This window comes from Rattus norvegicus, chromosome 1 (assembly GCF_021556685.1).
Source record: "Rattus norvegicus strain SHRSP/BbbUtx chromosome 1, alternate assembly SHRSP_T2T, whole genome shotgun sequence".
Classification (NCBI taxonomy): domain Eukaryota; kingdom Metazoa; phylum Chordata; class Mammalia; order Rodentia; family Muridae; genus Rattus; species Rattus norvegicus.
In genome coordinates, this window is record NC_141534.1 from 66,606,913 (window position 1) to 66,630,888 (window position 23,976).

The following is a 23,976-nucleotide window of genomic DNA, read 5'->3' on the forward strand; positions in this document are numbered from 1 at the left end:
ATGTTAAGGAAGGGTCTTTTAGGTTTTAAAGGAAACCTCCAGCCTGCCCCTGTAGAAAAAAAATTATTCAATAATGTGCTTCATACATAATTGACTGGAAAAACTTCTCAACTATGGATTTTTAGCCAACCTGCTGTTGACCTACACTGGATAAACAGCATTCTCTATCTGAGAAATTACTACAGGTTGCAAAGTAGTTACTAGGTTGACTTCTGGTGGCCCAGTGCCCCTTCCTACTGTTAAAGAACACCATAGAAATGATCTTAAGGGGGATTAAGTGTGTAGGCTGATGACTCTAACTTCCTTCCTGTCATGGATATGAACTGTTAATAATTCTATAAGTGTGCAAAAGGATTTTTATTAAAACTGAACTTTAAAAAGTCTATTTGAAAACAGCAGAGAAACTTCCAGAGGAACACAGATGCTGTTTCATCAGGACTTGAATCATAAGGCCAACTCTATATGCATAGGAAACCAAATGAACTTGTAGAGTCGGGATTTTGCTTCTCATTAAACATTTGTCATGTTTGAATTGGATGCAACTTGGGTGTTGTCATATTTTGCTTCTTTGTTGCTGTGACAAAGTACTGACCAAAAAGCAACTTGGGAAGGAAAGGGCTTAATTGGTTCATCTTGACAGTTTAATCATTTAGGGAAGTCGGTGCCGGAACTCAGGCAGGAGCAGAAGCAGGGACCGTGGAAGAACTGTGATGGCTGCCATGCTCCTCAAGGCTTGCTCAGCTTTCCTTCTTAGAAAACCCAGGCCTACCTGCCAAGGGGTAGCACTGACCAAGGGTGGGCTTGGCTCTCCCACATCTATCATCAATCAAGAAAACATTCCACAGACATACACATATGACAACATGATAGAGACAATATCTCAGCTGAGGTCCCCTCTTTCCAGATTTACTGGGTTCGTGTCAAGTTGACAAAAACTGACAAGCACAGTTCTTAAGACACGTTAGTGAGATCTTACTGGAGTGTGCTCACTGTTCAGTCTGCTGGGTTGGTGGTGTTCTGTATCTTGTATGTGTATCTTCAACAGTATCATACACAGGGCATATTGTATATCCATCTCTAGCCTACCCCCAAATGTGAGTCCACAAATCTGTGAGCCCACAAATGTGTGAGGCCTCATTGATTTGGCTATGAAATGGTTAACTTTAGGACTGGCTTCTTAAATTCATCTTGATAGTTGCATTATCTCCTGGGCCAGCTGGTAGGGAATAGTAGGAAAACAACACAGAGGCCCTGTCTAAGACAAGGTTTAAGGCAAAGACTAACAGTCAAGGTTCTCATCTGACCTCCACACTCACTGTAGCACCAACATACCCAGGAATCACACACATGAATACACATACACACACACTTGTACAAACATAAATTGTGGCAAACCTTTTTTGATGACAAAAGATACTACAATATTATAAAATAAAAATACTTTTATCATTTTATCCTCAGATTAAGTAGTTTTAAATATCTTCAAAATCAAGAGTTCGATATAAAATTCCACTAAAAACAGACAAGTGGCTGGTTAAAATCAAAAGAATGAGAAAAGGAAGTAGAGATAGATGGAAACATCTCAAGGAAACTACTTTAGAGCATCTGATTCAAGACATACTAACGCTAAATAAAGACTGCCACTGAATGCCATAGTAAAATTACAAAATAGCACTAATTCAAATACTAATTATTTTATATTCACACTCAAAATTTTTCTGAGTAGGAAATCATAGCTAAAGCTCTTACCCGCAAGACAGTTCAGTGAGAAGAGTCAAGGGTGTCCCTGGGCGTAGTTTGATGGTGATAAGCAAGGTAATTCTCATGTGCAGGTAATATACAGACAGCACTATTCAGACTGGATCAATGGTAACTACAACAACCATCGGGGGGCATTAAAGCCTCAGAGCACCATGTCACTGTGGTGTGACTGTAATGTGTACTTACAGCTGAGGTTGGGTGCCTAAAAGCTGGCATGTGGTGAGGTAGGAACTGTGCTCTTACAATTTGAACCAATCCATAGGAATGGTTTAGGTGACAGACTGAGAGCCCCATAGGGGGTGACACAGACTAAAACTAGGGCTGGTCCTCAGTAAGGCAGACAGGAACAGCTCAGAGCCAAGGCTAGGGTGGCTCTAGGGTGTGGCTAGCAGTGGATGAAGGAGCTGGCTAGAGACAGGTGATGGGCACAGCCTAGAGTGCTCACTTGAAATATCACAAGAATCCAGCACTGGGACTCTGATGGGCAGCAAGGGAAGTGGGATGAACATCAATTTTGACCTCCCGGGTGCAGTGTCCTTGAGGGCATCGTTGGGTGCCTGTCACAAACAGCACCACTGATTTTCCTGCAGCCACTGGGGAGATACCAGCATAAGCTTGGGCCAAATCTAACCTAGCAGTTCAGCCAGCCTCACAGCTTCCAGAGATGGAAGGAAACCAGAGCCTAACAGCCTGCCCCCTAACCACCATGGCGGAGCTTACCTAGGGCATGCAAGGGAACGGGACCATCCTTACATGGCTGTAGTACAATAAAGGATCAGGGAAGCTTTGTGTCCCTGCCCCAAACATCTCCTTGTCCTATTTTCCTGTCGCTTCACAACCCATATATCGGCACTAGCTTCAGCCAACAAGAGTGAAAGCCCGGTCTGATTGGCAGACTAGTTTGCCTACAACTTGTATTATTTCAAAGGTTTCAACTTGTAAGAGAGTTGGCTTCATAGTAGTTTGTGCTTTGTGTTTGGTACCAGAAGCTGCCATGTAGAACCAGGGATATAAAACTCACATCTTACACAAACTAGTTATCTAGTAATCAGCTTGTGCACAATTTATTACACTGAAATTCATTTATCCGTCTAGAAAAGCCACTTATTTTCATATCTCATTTCCAGTCAGACTTGTTGCCTAACACAAAAGATAATACATTCAAAGGTTCTGGACACACTCCAGGGAATTTCCAAGAAAGCTCACATTTAAATTTGTTGAGGCAAAAGAGTAGTGTTTTCTGAAATGCAACCCAGTAAGTGGACATTCAGAAAATGTGGAAACAACGGTCTCTCAGTCACCCAGGATGAGCAACAAAGTGCTCACTCTGGGGTCTAAAAGCCTGGCTATTTTAGTTAGGGTTACTACTATTGTGATCAAACACCATCACCAAAAGCACTTTGGAGAGAAAGGAGTTTGTTTTCCTCACAGTTCCACATAACAGTTCATCATCAAAAGCAGTGAGGGCACAAACTCATGCAGGGCAGGAACCTGGAGGCGGGAGCTGCCGCAGAAGCCATGGAGGGGTGCTGCTTACTGGCCTGCTCATCATGGCTTTGCTTGGTCTGCCTTCTCATAGAACCCAGGACCACAAGCTCAGGGGTGGGCACCACCTGCAGTGTACTGGGTCCTTCCCTACCAATCACTAATTAAGAAAAAGCCTTACAGTTGGATCTTCTGAAGGCATTTTCTTAGTTGAGGTTTCCTCCTTTTGGACAACTCTAGCTTGTGTAGAGGAAGCGTGAGTCAAGCCCTTGCTCCCGATGTGGAGCACCCAATAGTGCTTCCAGCTGGGAACAAGTATAGAAAGCATTATCCTGCAGAGATTCTTCAGGTTCAACCCACAACAATGCCTACATAACTTACGATATTTGAACAAAATAGGGGTAGAAAGAGGTGGCCATTACCTACTTCAAAGTTGAAATGATGTCTGAGTGTTAGGGGTAAGTGCTAACACAGTGACTGATGTGGCGTCTGAGGGTTTGGAGGCGGGTGGCACTGGCAGAGTAGTATAACTTTGCGTTTTACTTTCCCTTAACACCTTTCATCCAGGACCTGCACTCATCAGCATCTCTTCTTTTGTACTATTAGAGAAAATCAAAGCAGTGGTCCTTGACACCGGTCTCAAGTGGTGGCCCCTCCAGGAAACCAAGCTGTCACAGGCTGGGGAGGGGCCGAGTCTTAGGCACACTAATCTTTGGGAGAGTTGGAGTCCCAGTTGCTGCTGTGCTGGCTTCTGTGGCTCAATTTGAAACTCCTCTTATAAGCAGCCGGGAGATAACATGAGGACTACATACCCCAAGGGACTAGGAGCCTGAACAGCTACCGTAAATTGTTGCCTACTTATCTGAGAAAATTTCCTACCACGAGGAGAAACCCCTGCAGTATATGGAGCCATCTCAGCCTCTCTGGTGCTGGCAGCTGCCATGAGCTCTGAGCACAGGGCATCGTAAAGCTAACACCACAGCAAAGTCAGGAATAAGGAGGGAACTTATGCAGAAGAAATAAACCAAAGCAAGCTGATTCTAATAGAATATGAATAAACTTTGGTTGGTAAAAAAATGGAATAAAATGAAAAAGGAAAGAGTAACAGGAATGAAGGCAGGGTTTTAGGGCCACTTTTTTTTTTTAAGAACACATTCAAATGAGGCATTTCTATGATTCAAATTGTGGTCAGGCAAATAGTTCAATTTCCAAGTAGTTTGGTTTGATCATCAGACTGAAAAGGAGCTTCTAGAGGGCCTGTCACTGTGGCCTGTGTGCCCCCAGGACCCATAGATGCCCACACCTGCAATGCACACTTTACCTTTTCTCCACTCACCCCCTGCTACACGCACGGCACAGAAAATGGCCATGTTATATAGGAAAGGTCAGCTCCTTCCCAGAGCAGGCTTGGAATGCAGAGAAGTTTCTTTAAATTGGGTGAAAAAGAATGAGGCCCACATCTGCAAAGAAAGCCTTTCAAGGGAATGGGAAAAATGAACAAAATTTGCTTATTCCAGAAGGTCTGGGCCAAATCCCTCTGTGGCCAGGCTTGGGACCTCGACCACATTCTTGCTTTGATGTCTTCAAACACATGGATGTGCCAATGTTGTGCAAATCCATGACATATTCCCCAGAATATGAATCATTTTATCTTTCAAATACCAAAAGGAATCCTAAGAACCATCTAATTGGAGACTGAGAAGACTGGACTGAGTATGGCTCATCCATCTTCTGCCCCTGGGCTGTGCTCATCCTAAAGAGACCAAGGTAGGACATCCAGGAGCACAACATAGGGCCATGGCATCCTTGCCGCCTTGAACCCTCTGTTGCAGCTGCCATGGTGGCGGGCATGAGGCAGAATAAGATGAGCTGGCTACTGTAGTGTCCAGTGCTGCTTCATGCCCCCTCCTTTCTTCTCTCTCCATCTCTACCTCCCCTCAAGATCCAGTCATGAAAGAGGCACTGGCTCATCTTTATTGAAGAACATCATTTCCAGGATTCCCATGAAGGTTTTCTTAAGAGGAGGGACTCTCACATGGGGGTCAGTCCTACAGAAGAGGAATCCAGCAAGGGTCTCCTATGGAAACTGCCCGTCCACTTCAAATAGCTAAGCCATGGATTCTTTCTCTCCTTTCTTCTTGTATTCTTACCAGCAGGTCAGCTGTCACTCAGCCACAAATAGCTGAAGTTTCCCATCTAAGGTGGCTGTGATAAGCTGTAATAAAAAGTAAAGAACAATATTACTTAAGTCGTTTTTTATTTATTGAGTAACCAATGAGAAAAATAGTTACAAAGTTTATACATTATTTGTAATGTTCAGGTCAAAGAGCAAAATCTATTACGTTAGTGAAGTCTGTTGCAAAGTGATACCTGCACTCCATTAGTCCAACACATACAGTGTGATATCTGCACTCCAATAGGCCAACACATACAGTGTGATATCTGCACTCCATTAGACCAACACATACAGTGTGATATCTGCAGTCCATTAGTCCAACACATACAGTGTGATACCTGCACTCCATTAGTCCAACACATACAGTGTGATATCTACACTCCAATAGGCCAACATATGTTCCACTGTGCTTTAGTATCTGAGATTCTTTGACCTTAGGAGCATCCAAGTTTAAGGACAGACAGGGAGACAAGATCTTAACTTCAAATGGGGTGGCACTAGAGAGTAAAGAACCCATGGGACATTGTCAAACAGACCAATGTGTGCCTGCAGGAGTCTCAGGACAAGAAGAAAAGAATCAGAGAGAATATTTAAAGATTTTACTTTATATACAAATGACATGAAAATAAACACCTGCAGGCTGAACCACAAGCCAAACTGACTAAGGTAGTTGACAGACTATAGAGGTTGAAAGAAAAGGTGTCTGTCAACCAAGCATACTGTGTGGAGTGAATACATTTGAGTCATGATTGACACTTCTCAGGTAAGTAAAGGCCAAGGAAGTTCATTACACTAGACCCAAGCCTGTGAGAAGGTCTGGAGGGAGCCCTTCAACTGAAGCAGAAGTACTTTAAACATGAACTCAAAGCTACATGAGGATAAAGGTCTTAATAAAGGCAGAGATATGAGTAAGTTTTAAATTAACTTAATTGTAATAGAACTCTGTGACTTATTTTATGGGTATGGGTGCTTTGCCTACATGTGTATCTATGCACCATGTGCATGTAGTGCCATGGAGCCCAGAAGAGGGCATCAGATTGCCTGGAATGAAGTTACAGATGGTTGTGATCCATTATGTAGGTGCTGGGAGTTGAGTCCAGGTCCTCTGAAAGAGCAATCAGAATTCTTAACCACTGAGCTATTTCTTCAGGTCCTCAGTAACTATTTTAAATAGACAAATACATTAATAAAATAATTATTAGTGTCAAAAATTAATATTGTGACTTGGTTTTATAACTCTACACTTTCATAAATTTATTCAAGAAGCAAGTGTATTTAAAAGTTATTATTTTGGCTTATCTTTTGAGCAGCACATTATATAAATAAGATTGTAATTTTTAATAACTGAAAGAAGGCCAGTGAGATGTCTCAGTCTTAGAAGCATTTTCTGCTCAAACTTGGCAACTGAATTTGACCCCAGGAAATAAGGAAAAGGTGGAAAGAGAGACCAAGTTAAAAAGGGCTGGAATAAATGTGATATATAGAAAAGGCATAGCTCTCTCTCTGCGTTATTGAAGTTACTAGTATAGATGAAATTCAAATATTTCAACTATAATAAGCTAAGCGGAATCTTTGCACAAAGACTATTTATGAAATATACACAAAGGAAAAATGAAATACTTTGAACCATTTCACTGTAAGAATTGACTAAAGACAAAGGAAGAGCATGATGCAAGAAAGGAGGGGGAGCTAAACCTATGTGAAGAAAGTAAGCAAATCAGCTCTCTCCTTATCGATAATTACTTTAAATGCAAGTAGGTTGAACTCAACAAAAATTGTAGATATTGGGAAAATGTATTAAAACAAATGATCCAACTACATGCTGTCTACAAGAAACTCATTCTAGATACAAAACCATAAATAAACTGAAATAGAAAAATGACATTTCATGCAAATAACATGGAATGTGAGTGGAGATGACTCAGAAAAACAGACTTTAAATAAAAAGGGTATAAGCAGGTTGGGGATTTAGCTCAGCGGGAGAGCGCTTGCCTAGGAAGCTCAAGGCCCTGGGTTAAGTCCCCAGCTCCGGGAAAAAAAAAAAAAAGGGTATAAGCAAAGGATATTGTATATTGATTGACATTTCAATAGCTCAGGATACAATGATAGAAGAATTCACATATATCACAGAGACCACTCAAATATATGATAAAGAAATATAAAGGACTAAGAGAAATATTTTTGACAATAACAGGGATTTCAACACTCTCTGTATTCTCTTATCTCCATTGACGGAAGGAAGTTAAGGGTATAAGGGGCTCAAACAATATAATCAACCAACTAGATCTAGAAAACAGAGAAAATACCAAACAAGAAGATGTGCATTCTTCTCAACTACCCAGGGGGAGTGCTCTAGAATAGACCATTTGCTAAACTATATTTCAGTAATTTGAATAAGAGAGGTATGATACAAAGAACCCTCTCTGTCCACATTAAATGAAGACAGACCCTAACAATTGTAAAACTGAAATTCTTTTTCTTTTTGAGATAGGATCTCGTGTATCCTCAAACTCACTGAGGCCGAGGATGACCTTGATCGTCTGATTTTCCTGCTTTCACTTCCCAAGTGTAGGGCTTACAGGCATATAGAGTACTGGGTTATACAGTACCAGGAATTGAACCCAGGTTTCATGCCTGCTATGCAAGCCCTCGAAAGAACCAATGGACCACAGGAGACATGTTTGAGATATGACTACAAATGAAAATCTAGCACGCAAAAAGTGAGCAAAGGAGTAGGTCTAAAAACCAGTTATAATGTTTATATTTTAAAAGATCTCAAATCAACAACATAACTTTACATCTTAAAGAACTAGAAACAAGTCTCTTAGGAACAACACATCTCAGAGCTGTCAGAGAAAGGAAATAAATACTAAAATACATATGAACATGCAAACAGGACTGGAAGTTAATGGTCTGGGGAGAAGAAGAAACTTTTATTTTTAGTGATGTAGCCATTAAAAGATGATCATGACCCTGTAAACAATCCCTCTTCCATGACCACATAATAAACTTCATTGGAACACACACACACACACACGCACACACACACACATGCACACACATACACACTCACTCACACATGCACACACGCACACACACACATACACACACACACACACACACACAGAAGACATAAGAGAGTAATAGGAGTTGAATATGACCAAAATATATTATATATATGTAAAATTCTCACTATGGCATTAAGATTACTCTGGGTTTTTTAAAGAATTTATATATAGATATAGAGGTAGAGATAGAGAGAGAGACAGACAGACAGACAGATATTTACTTTTTACCTTTTAAAACTTGACAAAGATTACATGGAAATATATACAGTGTTCAACATGACATTTTAACATATATACATTGTGAAGTAAAAAACGTTAACATTAAAAATAGGAAAAAATCAATGAAATCAGAAATTGATTCTTTGAAAAGATCAACAAAATTGGCAAGTCTGACTAAATGAACTAAGAAAAACAGAATATTAAAAGTACTTAATTTGAAACTGGGTGCCATTCCCACTGATAGTACAGAAATAAAACCATTTTAAAAGTATTATGAACTTTATATTATCAGATTGACTATTTTCTCACCTAAGTGCATATATAGTCACACAAGCATATATATACCACACATACACATCACAAACACATATACCTATATACATAGCACACAAACACATACATAGCACACACACATCAATATTCCCCACCCTCACACAAATATACAACACATTTATACCACATATACATTCATATACCACACATATATTACACACACATTATATATATATACATATATGCATGCATACCATACACTCAAAATAAATATATATCTCACACACATACAGGCCACACACATTCACAAACTGATACATACTAAACATATATGTACCACATACCACACTCGTGTACATACCAAATAAACATACATATCATATACCTACTCACACCACATACTACACAAAAGAGACCACACTCATGCATTCATTCCACACACATGCATATCCCAGATTCATTCACATGTCATACATACCACACCACACATATTCACATATTATACCACACACAAACATAATACACACATACACACACACACACACACACACACACACACACACACACACACACGCACCTGAAGGTGTCTGTAACTAGTAAGAGTGAATCATGAATACAACATCTGTCTTTCAATGGGTTTGTGTGGGAGTACACATCTGTAATTCAAACACACTGGAATCTGACATTATCACTATTAATCAGTTAAAGAGCATTTAGGTTGTCTCTATTGCCTAGCTATTGAGAATGGGGCAGCAATGAACACAGCTGAGCAAGTTATCAGTGAATGGGGATATCTTGCCCTCTGGGCATATGCCAGGAAGTGAACTATCTGGGTCATATGATAGATTTTTTTTTTAGCCCTTTGAAAATTATTTTTCCCACATGCTCTCCAGAATTGCTAGTCAGAATGGGGTAAGACAACACCTTAAAGTTGTTTTATGTGTGTATTTCTAGATATGATTAATGTTCTTTGAGCTATACCTTAGGATCGTTTCTTCTTTTGAGAATTCTGTTCCAGTCCAAGACCCATGTTTTGAATGGGACATTATTTGTTGTTGCTCTTTGAGTTCTTTAAATATTCTGGCTATTACTCCTCTGTCCCTGTACAACTAAGAGAGCTTCAATTCCACTCTGTGGGCTTCCTCTTCATCTAGTTGAGTGTTTTAGCTGTGCAGAGCTTTTTAAGTTTATGATGTCTCATTTGTCAGCTGTTGGCTTTAATCCTCGGGAAAGTGAAGAGTCCTGCTTTCCTACATCCATGCCATGTAGGGCTCTGCCTATGTTTTCTTCCATCCAGTTTTCCCAGTACCATTTGTTGAAGATGCTCCTTTCTCCAGCTTATAGGTTTGGGGGGGTATCCTTGTTAATATAAAACCCATGACATTACATGACCTCATGCTTGAGTTTTAAATTTTTATTTCAATAGTCTGGTGTATATGGATCTGTTTTGGGCTGATACCATGTTTTTATTAATGTGGCTCTATAATATATCCAAAGAACTGGAATTGTACTCATTCCTGCATTGTTCTTTTTGTTTAGGATACTTTGGACTACATTGGGGTCTTTTGTGGTTCCATATGAATTTTAGATTACTGTTTTCTAATTCTGTGAATGTGGTGTGGATTTTGACTGTGAATGCATTGAATCTATAAATAATTTTTAGTAAAATGATCATTTTCACAATGTAGTTCTACCATTCCATGAGCATGAGATATTTTTCCTTTTCTTAGTGTTTTTCTTTATCTCTTTCTTCAGAGGTTTTCATTGTGGAGGTCCTTCACTTCCTTAGTTAACTTTATTCCTAAGACATTTTCTTTTCTTTGAAGCTATTGTGAATAAAACTGTGTCCATAATCTCTTTCTCTGTACATTTGTTGTTGATATATGAAAAGGCCATTCTATATCTTGCCACATTGCTAAATTTGCTTACTGTTTCTAGAAGTTTTCTGGTAGAACTTTAGGACCCCTAATGTATAGTATCATGTCATCAGCAAATAGGGATGGTTTGACTTTTTCCCTGTATGTACCCTTTCCATCTTCTCCTGCCTTATTTCCCCAGCTAGGACTTGAGCACAACACTCAACAGAGGTGGGGATATGGGATATCTGTGTCGTATTCCTGACAGGGATGGGATTGCTTTAAGCTTTTTCCATTGGGGATTATGATGGCTGTGGGTTCTCATATATGGCTTTATTATTTTAAACTATGTTCCCTCTACCCATACTCTATCTTGAACGTTTATCATAAAGGCATGCTAGGTTTTGCCAAAGACTTTTTCTGTGTCTACTGAGATGATCTTGTAATTTTCATCCTTAAGTCCATTTTTGTGATACATTAACATTTATTGACTTGCATCTGTTGAATTACCCCTACATTCAAATATGTAGACAAGTTATTCGTCATGCATAATCTTTACGATATATGTCTATATAGTATTGATATACATCAATATATCAATATATTTTTGAAAATTTCTTAATAAATGCTCATCAGGAATATTGTTCTGTAGTTCTTTGTTGCTGTGTCTTTACCTAGTCTGGATGTTAGAGTGATACTGGCTTTATAGAAGGAGTTAGGTAGTGCTCCTTCTGGTTCTGTCTTTTAAAAGAATTTTAAGAATGGCTGGCTATAAGACTGAACCCCCAGTGAACGTGATTGCTGGGGGGAGGGTGGTAATGGGGGCAGGATGGGGAGGGGAACACCCATATAGAAGGGGAGGGGGAAGGGATAGGGGGATGTTGGCCCGGAAACTGGGAAAGGGAATAACAATCAAAATGTAAATAAGAAATACCCAAGTTAATAAAGATGGAAAAAAAAAAAGACTGTCAGGTGATCAGCAATCAATCAGGAAACAAACAATCGAATCAGTCTGAGACTGATGAAGCTGCTCCACTCTCAAAGTTCTCCCCAGAAGAACAAATGAAGACAAGACAGGAAAATCAGTCAAGCAGAGTGAAGACTGGCCACCACTTACAGGGACAGATTGCTCCAGTACTGCTGTGGACCCTTACAAAAGGCACTTTTTATCATTTTAAAACAAAGCAATGTTATTTTGTGTTACTATCTGCTGGCAGAAGTAGGAGGCACAATTTAAAAAAGTTTTATCACTAGAAGTATCACATTAACTACCTTTTTATTTCTTTTTTTTAAGTTTCCAGGGCACCAACACATTGTATTGACAAATTGTGTGTGACACATTGTCCTAACAAAGTGTAAGAGATGGGAAATAAAGTATTTATCTCATCTTTCACATACAAATTGTACCTTATAGTAAGATAAATTTATCTTATAGAAAAACTGAACTGCTATAAAACACACACACACACACACACACACACACACACACACACACACACACATTGTAGAAAAGAACGGCTGGTAGAATTCTGCTGCAAATCCTCTGAACCTAGCCCCACCCCTTTTAAAAAATCTGTAAAGCTTTTTATTATTTGAATCTCATCTTTATGTGTCTATTTAGGTTTTTTAATTTGTTCTTGGTTTAATTTTGGTGGCTTGGATCAATCTAGAAATTCATCCATTATTTTACTTTATTGTTTTACAGAAGAATGGAGTACAGTTTTTAACATACTACCTTCTAATATTCTGAATTCCTTTAGTGTCTGTTGTAAAGCTTCCTTGTTTATTTCCAGGTCTACTAATTGGCTTTTCTTTCTTTTGTATAGTTGAACAAATAGTCACCCGGCCTTGTCTATCTTCTCAAAGAGCTAGCCCTCTTTAGACTTATTAGTTCTTTCTGTTGTTTTCTTTGTTTCTATTTCATTGATATCTGCTCTGATTTTTACTATTTCTTGCCATTGACTGGGTTTGGACCTGGTTTGTTATTTTTCCAACTTTTCAAGTTGCATCATTAAGTCACTTATGCATGGACTTTCTGATTTAGTTAGACACTTCCCTTATAGGACCATTTTCTATGTGTCCCACAAGTCTTGTGTTATGCTCTAGTTTCCATTTAGTTCCAGAATTTTCTTTCTTTCTTTCCTCCTTTCTCTCTTTCTTTCTTTCTTTCTTTCTTTCTTTCTTTCTTTCTTTCTTTCTTTCTTCTTCCTTTCTTTCTTCTCTGACACACTCATCACTGACTCATGAGTTGACTGATCTCCATGAGTTTTGTAACTACTAGAGATTTGTCTGCTCTCAACTTTATGTTTTATTGCAATGTGATCAGAGAGGATAACAAGAAGTTGTTTCAATCTTTTTGAATTTTTAAAGATTTGGGTTTTGTCCAGGTATGTGATATATTTTAGAAGTTTCCATGTACTGATGAGTATATCAAGTCCATTTGATGTGTGGTGTCAATGAATTCTGGTATTTCTGTTTATTTTTGTTCTGAAGGCCTGTCTATTGAATGGAGTGAGACAACAAAACGGCTTACTATTAATACATTGTTAATCCATGTCTTTAATTCCAGTAGTAGAATTTTTTAATAAAATTGGGTGCCCAAAGTTTGGTGCAAATACATTTAAAATAGCAATATCTTCTTAGTTAACTGTTGTATCCCTCCTTATGTCTTCTGTTTAGTTTTGGTTTGAAGTTTATTTTGTCAGATATTAAACAATGATACCTACTTACTTTTGGTCCCATATGACTAAAGTATTTTTGTCCATCCTTTTACTCTAAGGCAGTACCAATCTTTGAAAATGAAGACATGTTTCTTAGAGACAGAAGATAGATGTATTCCATTCAGTCTGTCTGTATCCTTTGAAGAATTGCAGCCATTGATACTTTAAAGTTATGATTGAAATGTGAGTTAATTGTAGCCATCGTGTTAATTTTTGGTGTTATTGTTTGTATTCTTGTGGAGCTTTGTGTTTTAATAATTATGACATCATATTTCTTTCCATGATCTCTCTGCTGAGCTCATTCCTCTCTTCAGCCTGAAGTAATGATTCCTGTATTTTTCTTAGTGTGTTGGATATCATTTTTAGACCATATATATCATAAATTTTTCTTTCTCCTTCAATCATGGCAGATAGTTTTGCTGGGTATACTATTTTAGGTTGGCTGTAATAGTCTTTCAGGACTTAGAATGCCTTGCTCCACATTCTGCCATTTAAAGTTTCCATTGAGAAATCAGCCATTATTCTGATGTATTTTCCTTTATATGTGACTTGTTTTTTTTTTCTCTTCTGACTTTCAAAACACTTTGTTATGTATACTTAGTAATTTAGTTATGATATGCTGTGGGATTTTCTTTTCTAGTTTAGTCTACTTAGTGTTCTGTGTGCTTCTTGTATCTACATGGATTCCTTATTTGGGAGTTTTCTTCTACAATCTTGTTGAATTTATGTCATTTGTTTGGGTTTCTTCTTCCTCTGTGCCTGTATTTTGAGGTTTGGGTTTTTTCACAGTGTCCTACATTTATTCTGTATGTTCCTTTCCTGTATTTTTAAAAATTGTTCATATTCCCTTCTGACTGAGTGCCAGAACATGGTTCAGGAATGAAGTCACGTGAGAATTCTAAGTGCTTACGAAAACACTCCAAGCAAACAAGACAAGAATCTTGTGAGCTGTTTCTTTAAAACAAAATTGTTCTTAGAATATGTTTCCATGCTCCTCCCAGGTATGCAGCAGACATGAATGAGTTTACCTCAGATTACTCATTTTTGTTGGCTGTTGCATGGGACTTTAGTCTGCCTCATTCATTAGCTCCATTCTCCCAGGTCCCACTGCCTCTAGAGCAGTGATACTGAGGATCAGCACTGGACCAAAGAGAAGGCTGACACAAAAATACATTTATAAATATATCAGTGCCAGGCTAAGCACATAGTCCTGAAAATAATGCACAGATACTGACATAACAGAGTTTGGCCTCATGTCCACACTGTTCTAGAAGAAGAAGTTAATTCTAATTTTAAAGGCCACAAAATATATCTGATTTCATGTTGGAATAAAGCTGCACTTACTTTCAAATTTCAAAATAATATTATACTCATTCATTTGCATGGCATCTTTAGCAGACTTTATCAGAGAAAACTATATTAAACCGCACACATGTTGAGTTTTAAAAATTAGAAATCAATGAGACAAATGTGAGTACCTTTCAGATGGTTGTGGCATTTGTATCTCCAAACTCTTGAGCCATTAAGAAAAAGGGGAGGGCAACAAAGAATATGCAGAAACACTCAGGGCTCCATGGCCTAGGTTAGCTCTGAATCCCAGGATATAAATTCAACCCTGCCCCCATCCTGTCCTTAATTCCAACATGACACCCAGACCTTCAGGTCCTGTTGTCTGTGTGTAAGAGCAAATACCCACAGGCTTGGAGTAGACAAGGGAGAAACATGACTTTTCCCCACGGAGAATTATATCCATCCTTTCCAGTAAAAGAATGATGTATAACAATAACAGGAGAGACTTTAGCTGTTCCCCAAGTTTAAGCTGTTCCCTTGAGTTTAAGGTCCACATCATTGAGGAGCTAAATACTTGCTTTGGCTGGTTCTGCAGCTCAAGAGAAATCAACACAATTACACTACAAGATCTAAAATTGGAGACATAAGGCTCTTTTTCACTTGTATATCTCTCAATTTATGCACTCCTAGTGTCAGAGAGTATGGGAACCTAGGAACATCATAGAAGATGAATGAGGTCAGTCACCATAGTCACTAGAGAAGGAACAAGGTAAGGAGATTAGCTCATTTCCTGGGCCATGCTTCCTGTTGCTGCTCACAGACTGACCAGGCTGTGAAGATGACTCTGCAGCTACCTCTCCTGAGGTAAGGTTTGTAGATATGGTTGGTATATTTGCTAACCACATCTGAGATGTAAAATCCCAAAATCCTAATCCTTTTTACAGTCTTACTAATCCACATTCCAGCCAAAATTAACAAATACCTCAAGGCATCTTGTTTCAAACATACAGAAACTCTAACATACAAGATGTAATGGGAGGAAACCTCATATAGCTCAGCACACAAAAGTAAAGAAAGATGATTGTTAGATAACATATAGACAGACAGACAGACAGACAGACAGACAGACAGACAGACGGAAAAGAAAAGAAAAATGAAAAAATAGTCCCCTGCACAGCAGAGCAAAGAACAGAAGCAGGCTCTGGGTCTCAGGGCTCCTGACACAGTCCAGCAGAGTGGCAGCAGAGTGTGTCCCAGAGCAGTAGATCCCAGAGCAATAGATTCTAGAACAGTAGATTCTTAGCAGTAGATCCCACAGGAGTAGATCCCAGCCAGACTGCCAGAATTGCAGACAGCATTGTGCACTAGGATCCAAGACTAAGGACAGCTTACATGGTACGTGGGGAATATATGAGAGTAGCCACACTAGAAGATGCATGTGAAAGGTAGCAACTGCACATCTAGACCCTGGTTCCTGACATCCTGGGGACTAGAAATACTACTTTAAATCACTAAGTTGAAATTCTAAAGAATTGAGAAAGAAGGCACTGCAAAACCAAAATTCATCAAGAAATAATGCGATGAACAAAAAAGAAAATGGAATATTTTTCAACTAAGAATCAGTCTACAAACTAATATACAAAATACATTATTGACATTGAATGCAAAGAAGATGGGTAGCTGAATAATTGCTGGTGACAGCATTGCAGGTCGTTCTGCATCAGTAAAATGCTCTTAAAATGGGAGTAGTCACCCCTCAGTGAGACAAACAGATGAAAGCCAAATAAAAATAATTTTCAAATGTTAATAGAGCACAGGAAAGTGGGTATGTTAAGGGAACACATTAGAAATGAGAACCGGACAGGGAAAGACAGTTTGATTGACAAGACCAAACACATTTGAAGTAGAAAAAAAAAATCTTGTTTGTTAAAATACTGAAGAACTGTCCAAAATACAGCTTAGAAAGGCAATTGATTTTAAACTAGAAAGGATCAATGAAGATGCGGGGATGCTACTGTGAGAGTTTCAAATTTATATCCAATAGAATTCAGAAGACGAACATAAAGGCAATGTTTAAGAAGCAACGTTTAAGGAACAGTAAATTACACATCTTAGATGCCAAAACAAAATGAGATTTTCAAAGTGTCGAAAATAAGTTTATAGCAATGAAAATTTTACAACAAAATAAGCTTCCATTCACATGGGAAGGAAAAAACAGACATTATCAGATATATAAGATCAAATGTAACTTCAAAATATCACTGAAGGGAAAGGTGAGATAAAAAGCTGGTGGGAGGGGTTAGGGATTTAGCTCAGCGGTAGAGCACTTGCCTAGCGAGCGCAAGGCCCTGGGTTCAGTCCCCAGCTCTGAAAAAAAAAAAAAGAAAAAAAAGAAAGAAAGAAAAAAGCTAGTGGGAGTTCAGACTGGTTCCAGCAACAGCGAGCGCAAGCCTGTAGAAAGCGCAGACAACGATCCCCATGTAGCTTGTCGGGGCTTTTGTTTGTCCAGGAGCAAACATTTATAACAGCTTTAGGATTTTTCAGGTTTAAGTAATAAATTAATAAACTTCATTTAAATTTAGTTTTCATTCATTAAAAGTTAAGGATAATAGTTAAAAGAAAACAGAAAAACTTCTCAGTCACCAACAGAGAATGTTAAAAACTACACGGAACTTGAAGCAGGTTTGAACTCACATAGGCTGGGACAGCAGGCACAGAGGCCTGTGCAAGCTCAAACCAGACACAATCACAGCAGGAGGGGGGCTTGAGGTCCTGCCCCTAGCTGAGGAGCTATTGGTAAATGACAGTGACTGAGTGATGGAGAGTCCACTTCCTTTATGGCTGCAGCTCCTGTTGGTCCATGCTTTAGTGGATGGCCACACACCCAGGAGTATGTGGGCAGCATAAATTAAATTTGACTGTTTTTTTTAAAGGAAATTGACTGGGCATGGAGGCAGAGGTGCCTCTGAAAGGAGTTGGGGAAAGAAGAACAAACATAATCAAAATACATTACACAGAATTCTCAAAGAACATGCAGAAGAAAGAGACAGAAATAAGGAAATCCAAATAAAATGAAAGACTTCCTCTCTACTCCTGTCTAGTCTCCCAACTCAGACATGAGGAAGGCTCAGTCTCCATACATCTTGGAGATCTGGGTCTAGGAACCACTTCATAAACTTTAGCCACTACTCATTCACTGCTCATTTACTAACCCGGCTCTGTAAAGATTAGTGTTCAATTAGTCTGCACAGTGACCATGTTGTTGGCAATATGTTTTGTTGGAATTGAAAATTAGCAGTAAAACTGTCTTTGAGTCATTGCCCCATGGGCATCTTGGGCAAGCTTCCCCACTTTCTAAATCTCTGGTTTGGTTCAGCTGTGGCCATTGTCCCTTTTCCACAGCACCATTTAAAGGACAGAGGAGAGTGTGAGTGTGGGTCTATGTGTCAGCATAGACCTCAGTGACTGCCAGCTGAAAAGAAATAAACAAACACCACAGCCAGGTGAGCAGGGAGCAGCTCGGACACAGAATCCGCCATACAGTCAGGATGTATACAAGTCACCCAAACCGTCCTTCACTGTGTCTGTGTTACTCGCTTAGAGAGCATGGAATAAATATGTGGCCTCAGAATTCAAGTAGCTATGGAACTCCCTTTTGGAGGAGATAAGTTTCCCTGGCAAAAAACTGCCTACGGTGGGTACAAGCTCATGTTCCCCGGCCCAAGGCAACCCCACAGTGCAATGGAGAACCTAGCAGCCAGTGTGTACTAAATGTCTAGTGATCTGCTGGTCAGATACGCCATATATTTAGCCACAAAATGCCTCGATATCATACATGGTACCTTTTCTTTTTGCCTACTTTTTATGTCATATTTAATTGTATGAAATGTGTATGAATTTTATACACATATTTAACATATTTAATTATATATACCTCCCTAACTCACTCTTGTCTCCCTTTCTTTCTCTTACTTTTTCTCCTCTGAAGGCACCATGCAAGATTCAAGTCCTACCCAGATATGATATGCATGAACCACACCGAGAACCAGCATAGCACAATAGCCCTAATGGTGCAGTAATTGCACACGAGAACATCTTGGTGATACCCAGCAGCTAGGCTTGAGTCCCACTCAGTAAAAGGGAGATTATACCTGGTACTGAAACCTAGCTAAGTACTCACTGCTACTGAATCATGGCTGACAGAGGACACACTGTAACCCCATTTACTCCAGCAGCAGAGCTCCTGGTAAGTATCTGTAAACATTTGTCCTCATATCATAGGTATAGTTCTCACTCCTCATCAAGTAATCGCTTTTTAACAGATGGAGACCACTATAGAAAACTACAACTGATCAAAATGCACAGTTGTGAGGCCCATCAGTCCCCATGTCTACACCCACAAAACATTCCCCAGTCTAAGGCCCCAGGAACACTGTGGGAGATGGGTCAGAAAGACTGGAAGAGGCAGAGGGTGAGGAAGTTTGCTGTGCGACTGTGTCTCAATCAGAAGCTATGCCTATAAGGCCTCACCAACACAACTGTCTAAATATGAGCTGAAAGACGGCGATGCCAATGGACATGCCAAACTAAACAACCAGGGATAACTAGGAATGGTAGTCTTTCTCAGGGAGGGACACCCAGTGCCAATGATCAGCTCTAAAAATATAAATACAAGTAGCATTACACAAACTAAACAGGTTATATTAAGGAATTGTTGTGTAACAACAAAAAAAGTTAATTTGATACTCTATTGAAATTGAGAAAAGGTGAACCATGTGATCATCTCAATAGACAAAAGCAATTACAGAAAAAGTAAACATTTACTTATTTATTTTTAATTAGATATATTTCTTTATTTACATTTCAAATGTCATTCCCTTTCCCGGTTTCCTGTCCATAAGCCCCCTGTCCCTTCCCCCTCCCCCATAAGGGTGTTCCCCTCAACCACCCCCTTTACCCCTCCGACATTCCCCTGCACTGGTGGTCCAACGTTGGCAGGACCAAGGGCTTCCCCTTCCACTGGTGCCCCAACAAGTCTATTGTCTGCTACCTATGCAGTTGGAGCCCTGGGTCAGTCCATGTATAGTCTTTTGGTAGTGGTTTAGTCCCTGGAAGCTCTGATTGGTTGGCATTGTGGTTCTTATGGGGTTGCAAATCCCTTCAGCTCTTTCAATCCTTTCTCTAATCCCTCCAATGGAGGTCCGGTTCTCAGTTCAGTGGTTTGCTGCTAGTGTTCACCTCTGCATTTGACATGCTCTGGTTGTGTCTCTCAGGAGAGATCTACAATCAGTTCCTGTCAGCCTGCACTTCTTTGCTTCATCCATCTTATCTAGTTTTGGTGGCTCTATATGTATGGGCCACATGTGGGGCAGGCTCTGAATAGCCATTCCTTCAGTCTCTGCTCTAAACTTTGCTTCCATATCCCCTCCTATGGATATTTTTGTTTCCCCTTTTATGAAAGAGTGGAAGCATCCACATTTCATGATTATAAAAACACCAAACAGACTAACAATAAAGGTGGCTTCCCTGTACACTATGGGGCCCACTATACAAACCCCACAACTGACATTATCCTTAATAGCAAAGTCCTGGAAGTGTCCAGTAAAATCAGGAACATAACGAGGATAATACTCTTATAATTAGGGAAGTTAATAAAGAGAACTACACTCATCTGGAGTGGGAAGACTTGAAACTGATTTTTCAGATGGTAGAATCATATGCACATAAAGTGAAAAAGTCAAAATCAATTATACCTAATAACCAAGTCCGATTGGATCACAAAATCAATATACAAAAATTAACTTCATTTCTATATGATTATACCCAAATGGTCAATTTTAAAATTAAATTTAAAAATACTAGGTTGAAAACGAGTAGTAAACATTGTTTGTAACCAAATCTTATTTTTTTCACCTGTGGCTGTGTGTAAGCATAAACACATACACACCTACACATGCTCAGGAAGAAATACCCCGTGAGAGCTTCTACAGCAGCCACTGAGGAAAGGTCAGTGCCTATGAGCTGTCACATTTTCCCTGGTGCTTGCTTGCCCCCTCCCTCTCCCTTTCTCTCCCCTCTCTGCCTGTCTCTCTCCTACCTCCCCCCCCCCGCACCTCCCTTCCATATATTTATTTTGTTGTGATGGGGTCAAACCTAGAACCTCTCTGCCACTGAGCTATGGACCCCAGTGTTTTAAATCAGATCTTGCTAACTCAGATGGTCTTCAACCATCTGAACAGCTGGAATTACAGACCTGATGGCCACACCTGGCTTCTTACTCTAGTTCCCAAAAGAACGTGCCCTAATTCCTTTTTACAAGTTGAAAAAAATGAAACAAAAAGGTCAACAAGGTAAGATGTAATGTCTCTGCAGTTATGAAACAGGAACTCCAGCAATATATTTTTACATTGCAGCTTACATCTCCAAAAATAACTACATATTGTGTATAATTTCTATTAAAGAGAATGTGTTTTATCATAGCCAAACTGAATTAATTAAACCCTTTTCTTAACTACAGTTAGCACAAAGATACCCACAACCACACAAGTCTATACAATGAGTGGTTTATTGTATCGTCTCCCTTCAGTCTGTTGCTCTCTTTAATCTGCTGTCCTTGAGTAAAACATGCTTATCATTCTTATAATTCACAAACTTCATTAGCGAAGCTCAGTAATAGAGCCAGCTGTGTAACTGGAATCCTATGTGCTGAGAAGAACAAAACTGCTGCAGCTTATTTGAGATAAATTCTCAAGTTGGGTTTATAAATCACTTACAAAGAAATTGAGCAGAACTGAAATTATGGTCCAACTGTCACATTCCTACAGTGTGACCACAGTGTGCTCAGGGCCGGAGGCCACAGCAATGAGTGTTTGCAGGCCTGAAAGCTTTGCCAGACCATCAGGGACAAATATCCTCGCCAGCCAGATATTAGATCAACAACCATTAAACATAATCTGAACCATCTTCCATGGCCAAGGCTCAAGAACTGAATTCCAAACAGTCGCCCTGCTGCTGAGTGTCCATGTGCTGCGTGAGCCCCTGGAGACTTCGAGGAGAAATGCCATGCAGAGGACAGAGCCAGGGACTGACATTGGAGACCTGCCCGACTTTCAGCCCACCTTCTCACATAACTTGGAAATCTTTGTTCAGGAAGAGCCTCTCCCGTGTCCTCTGCCGCTCTGCACCTATACACGACACACTGCGGATTCACAGAGGGCCACTCGGGACCTGGTCTGTACACAGTGTGACTCACAGCCCCCTGGATTGCTCATGCATAGCTGGCTCCGCTGTGTGAGGGACCACTAGGGCTTGCTGCTGATCCAATGGCATTGTTCTAAGAGGAGAGGTCAGAGTTCTGGGGACCACTTTCACTCCCTCACTCCCTCACTCCTGCCCTCTCTCTTCCCAAGGCATCCCATCGCTCTGCTCTGTATAGCAAATTTAGGGGGAAAATGCTGCTGTCACCAAATCTTAGGAGTAAATTGTATGATTAAAAAATTACATCTCTAAACAGTATTAGTTGTTTTTTAAGGAGCACATGACTGCACTTACCCACTTACTCTCTCTCTCTCTCTCTCTCTCTCTCTCTCTCTCTCTCTCTCTCTCTCTCATTGCTGAGGTCACCAGTGTTTTTGACCCAGTCTGTCTGTGCCCCACAGTAGTCACTGCCACAGCACACAGTAGGCCAGTCCTTATCGTATCGGCTCACTCACATGTTGTGAGCGTCACACTAAGCTCCATGAAAGCTTACATCCATCCCTCTCTTGTTAGCTTTGATTTCCAACAGTGAAATGAGTTGTCTCCATTTTGCACCTTATGTGACTTCCTCTTTTATGGCCTTCTATGTCCTGTACTGCTTTTGGCTTTGTTTTCTGCACTGGACCCCACTGCACTCTTAGACCCCACTGGCATGTGTGACAGCTAAGAAGCAGTTCTGGGGAATCAAGGACAACACTCGAGCTTCACCTTTTCCTACTGTAGTCTCCCATGATGGTTCTTTCTTTAAACCTTGTTTGGAACAAAAGGCGCCTGTGGGTTCATCCCCTGAAGTATGTACCTGCTGTGAAACAGGGGCTGCTGCCAAGGGTGTACAGCAAGCATTGTAGACAGGAGAAGGGCCTTTCACACCAAGCACTTCCTTCCAGAGGGCAAGAATTCACACGGTAAAGTGTGGCTCACACACTGGGTTTGCTTTTCTGCTATGGTCTAGCGTTGACATCAAATGAGCTGACAGGAAGTCACAGCAGCTCCACATGGCATCCAGGACTGTTTTGCACATAACTGACATATCCCTCTCTGCAGCTGTGTGTCGGGACAGAGCATGCATAACCTATAATGATTCATCTTAACATTGGTATGCAGATCCTGGACACTGGATTGCAAACTGTTTTTCTTTCCTATGAAAATATTTAGTAAGATTTCTTTAGTCTTAAGAAAACCAAATCATGCCATCTTTATTTGAAGTTAGAACACAAATAAAATATGAATTATACACTTTTAATTTTAATGAAAGTGAAAATTTCTAAATAACTGTTTAAATCATATACATTCATTTTTAAATCATTTTACCTCTTGAAAATGTATGCTTTGATAAAAATATTTTCTATTTTCTATTTTTATTTTGTGTAATTATCCTTTATTTGTTAATGCTCTGTGAGGGAGATAATGAAGATAAGATGAACCCTGAGGAGAAAAAGAGCACAGAGTGGGCTAAAGAGGCACTCCACAGACACACCAACTGCCACAGGGACTGGCACTCACAGTGCATCACCAAGACTGCATGGACACAGCATTCACGGACGCTTTGAGACCACGTTCCTGAATTCTGTGTTGCACAGGAAGGGCTTACAGCTCTAAGCAGATAGAAGAGGCCTGCCTCAGACACAACCCTTTAGAGGAGACCTGCTGAAGCATGGAGAGATGCTTCCATAGATCTGTCTACTCAAGTCTGGCAGACTTGATTGTGTTTTGTTGATGATATTTAATTTTTAATGAGATCATGGATAAAGCGTCTCCTTTCATAACTTGTTAGTTGGTGTGAGAAGTCCAGCCCTTATCTGATGATACCTCAGAACAAGCTACCAATGGCAGATGGACATACCACATTGCTGCATAGGAGGGGTTCAGCA

At 39.9% G+C, this 23,976-nt stretch overlaps 1 protein-coding gene across 53 annotated transcripts in view; it reads right to left on the bottom strand.

Annotated features, from left to right (window-relative positions):
- Nucleotides 1-2,798: 2,798 nt before the first annotated feature.
- The window catches only part of Wdr27 (WD repeat domain 27), a 120,453-nt gene continuing 99,275 nt past the window's right edge, over nt 2,799-23,976 (bottom strand). For 35 of the 53 annotated variants that reach the window (XM_087553601.1, XM_087553479.1, XM_087553644.1 and 32 more), the window contains one exon: nt 5,200-5,461. In XM_087553601.1, the coding sequence (XP_087409727.1) occupies nt 5,411-5,461 (51 nt within the window). In that variant the 3' untranslated portion in view covers nt 5,200-5,410. 53 annotated transcript variants of the gene reach the window in all.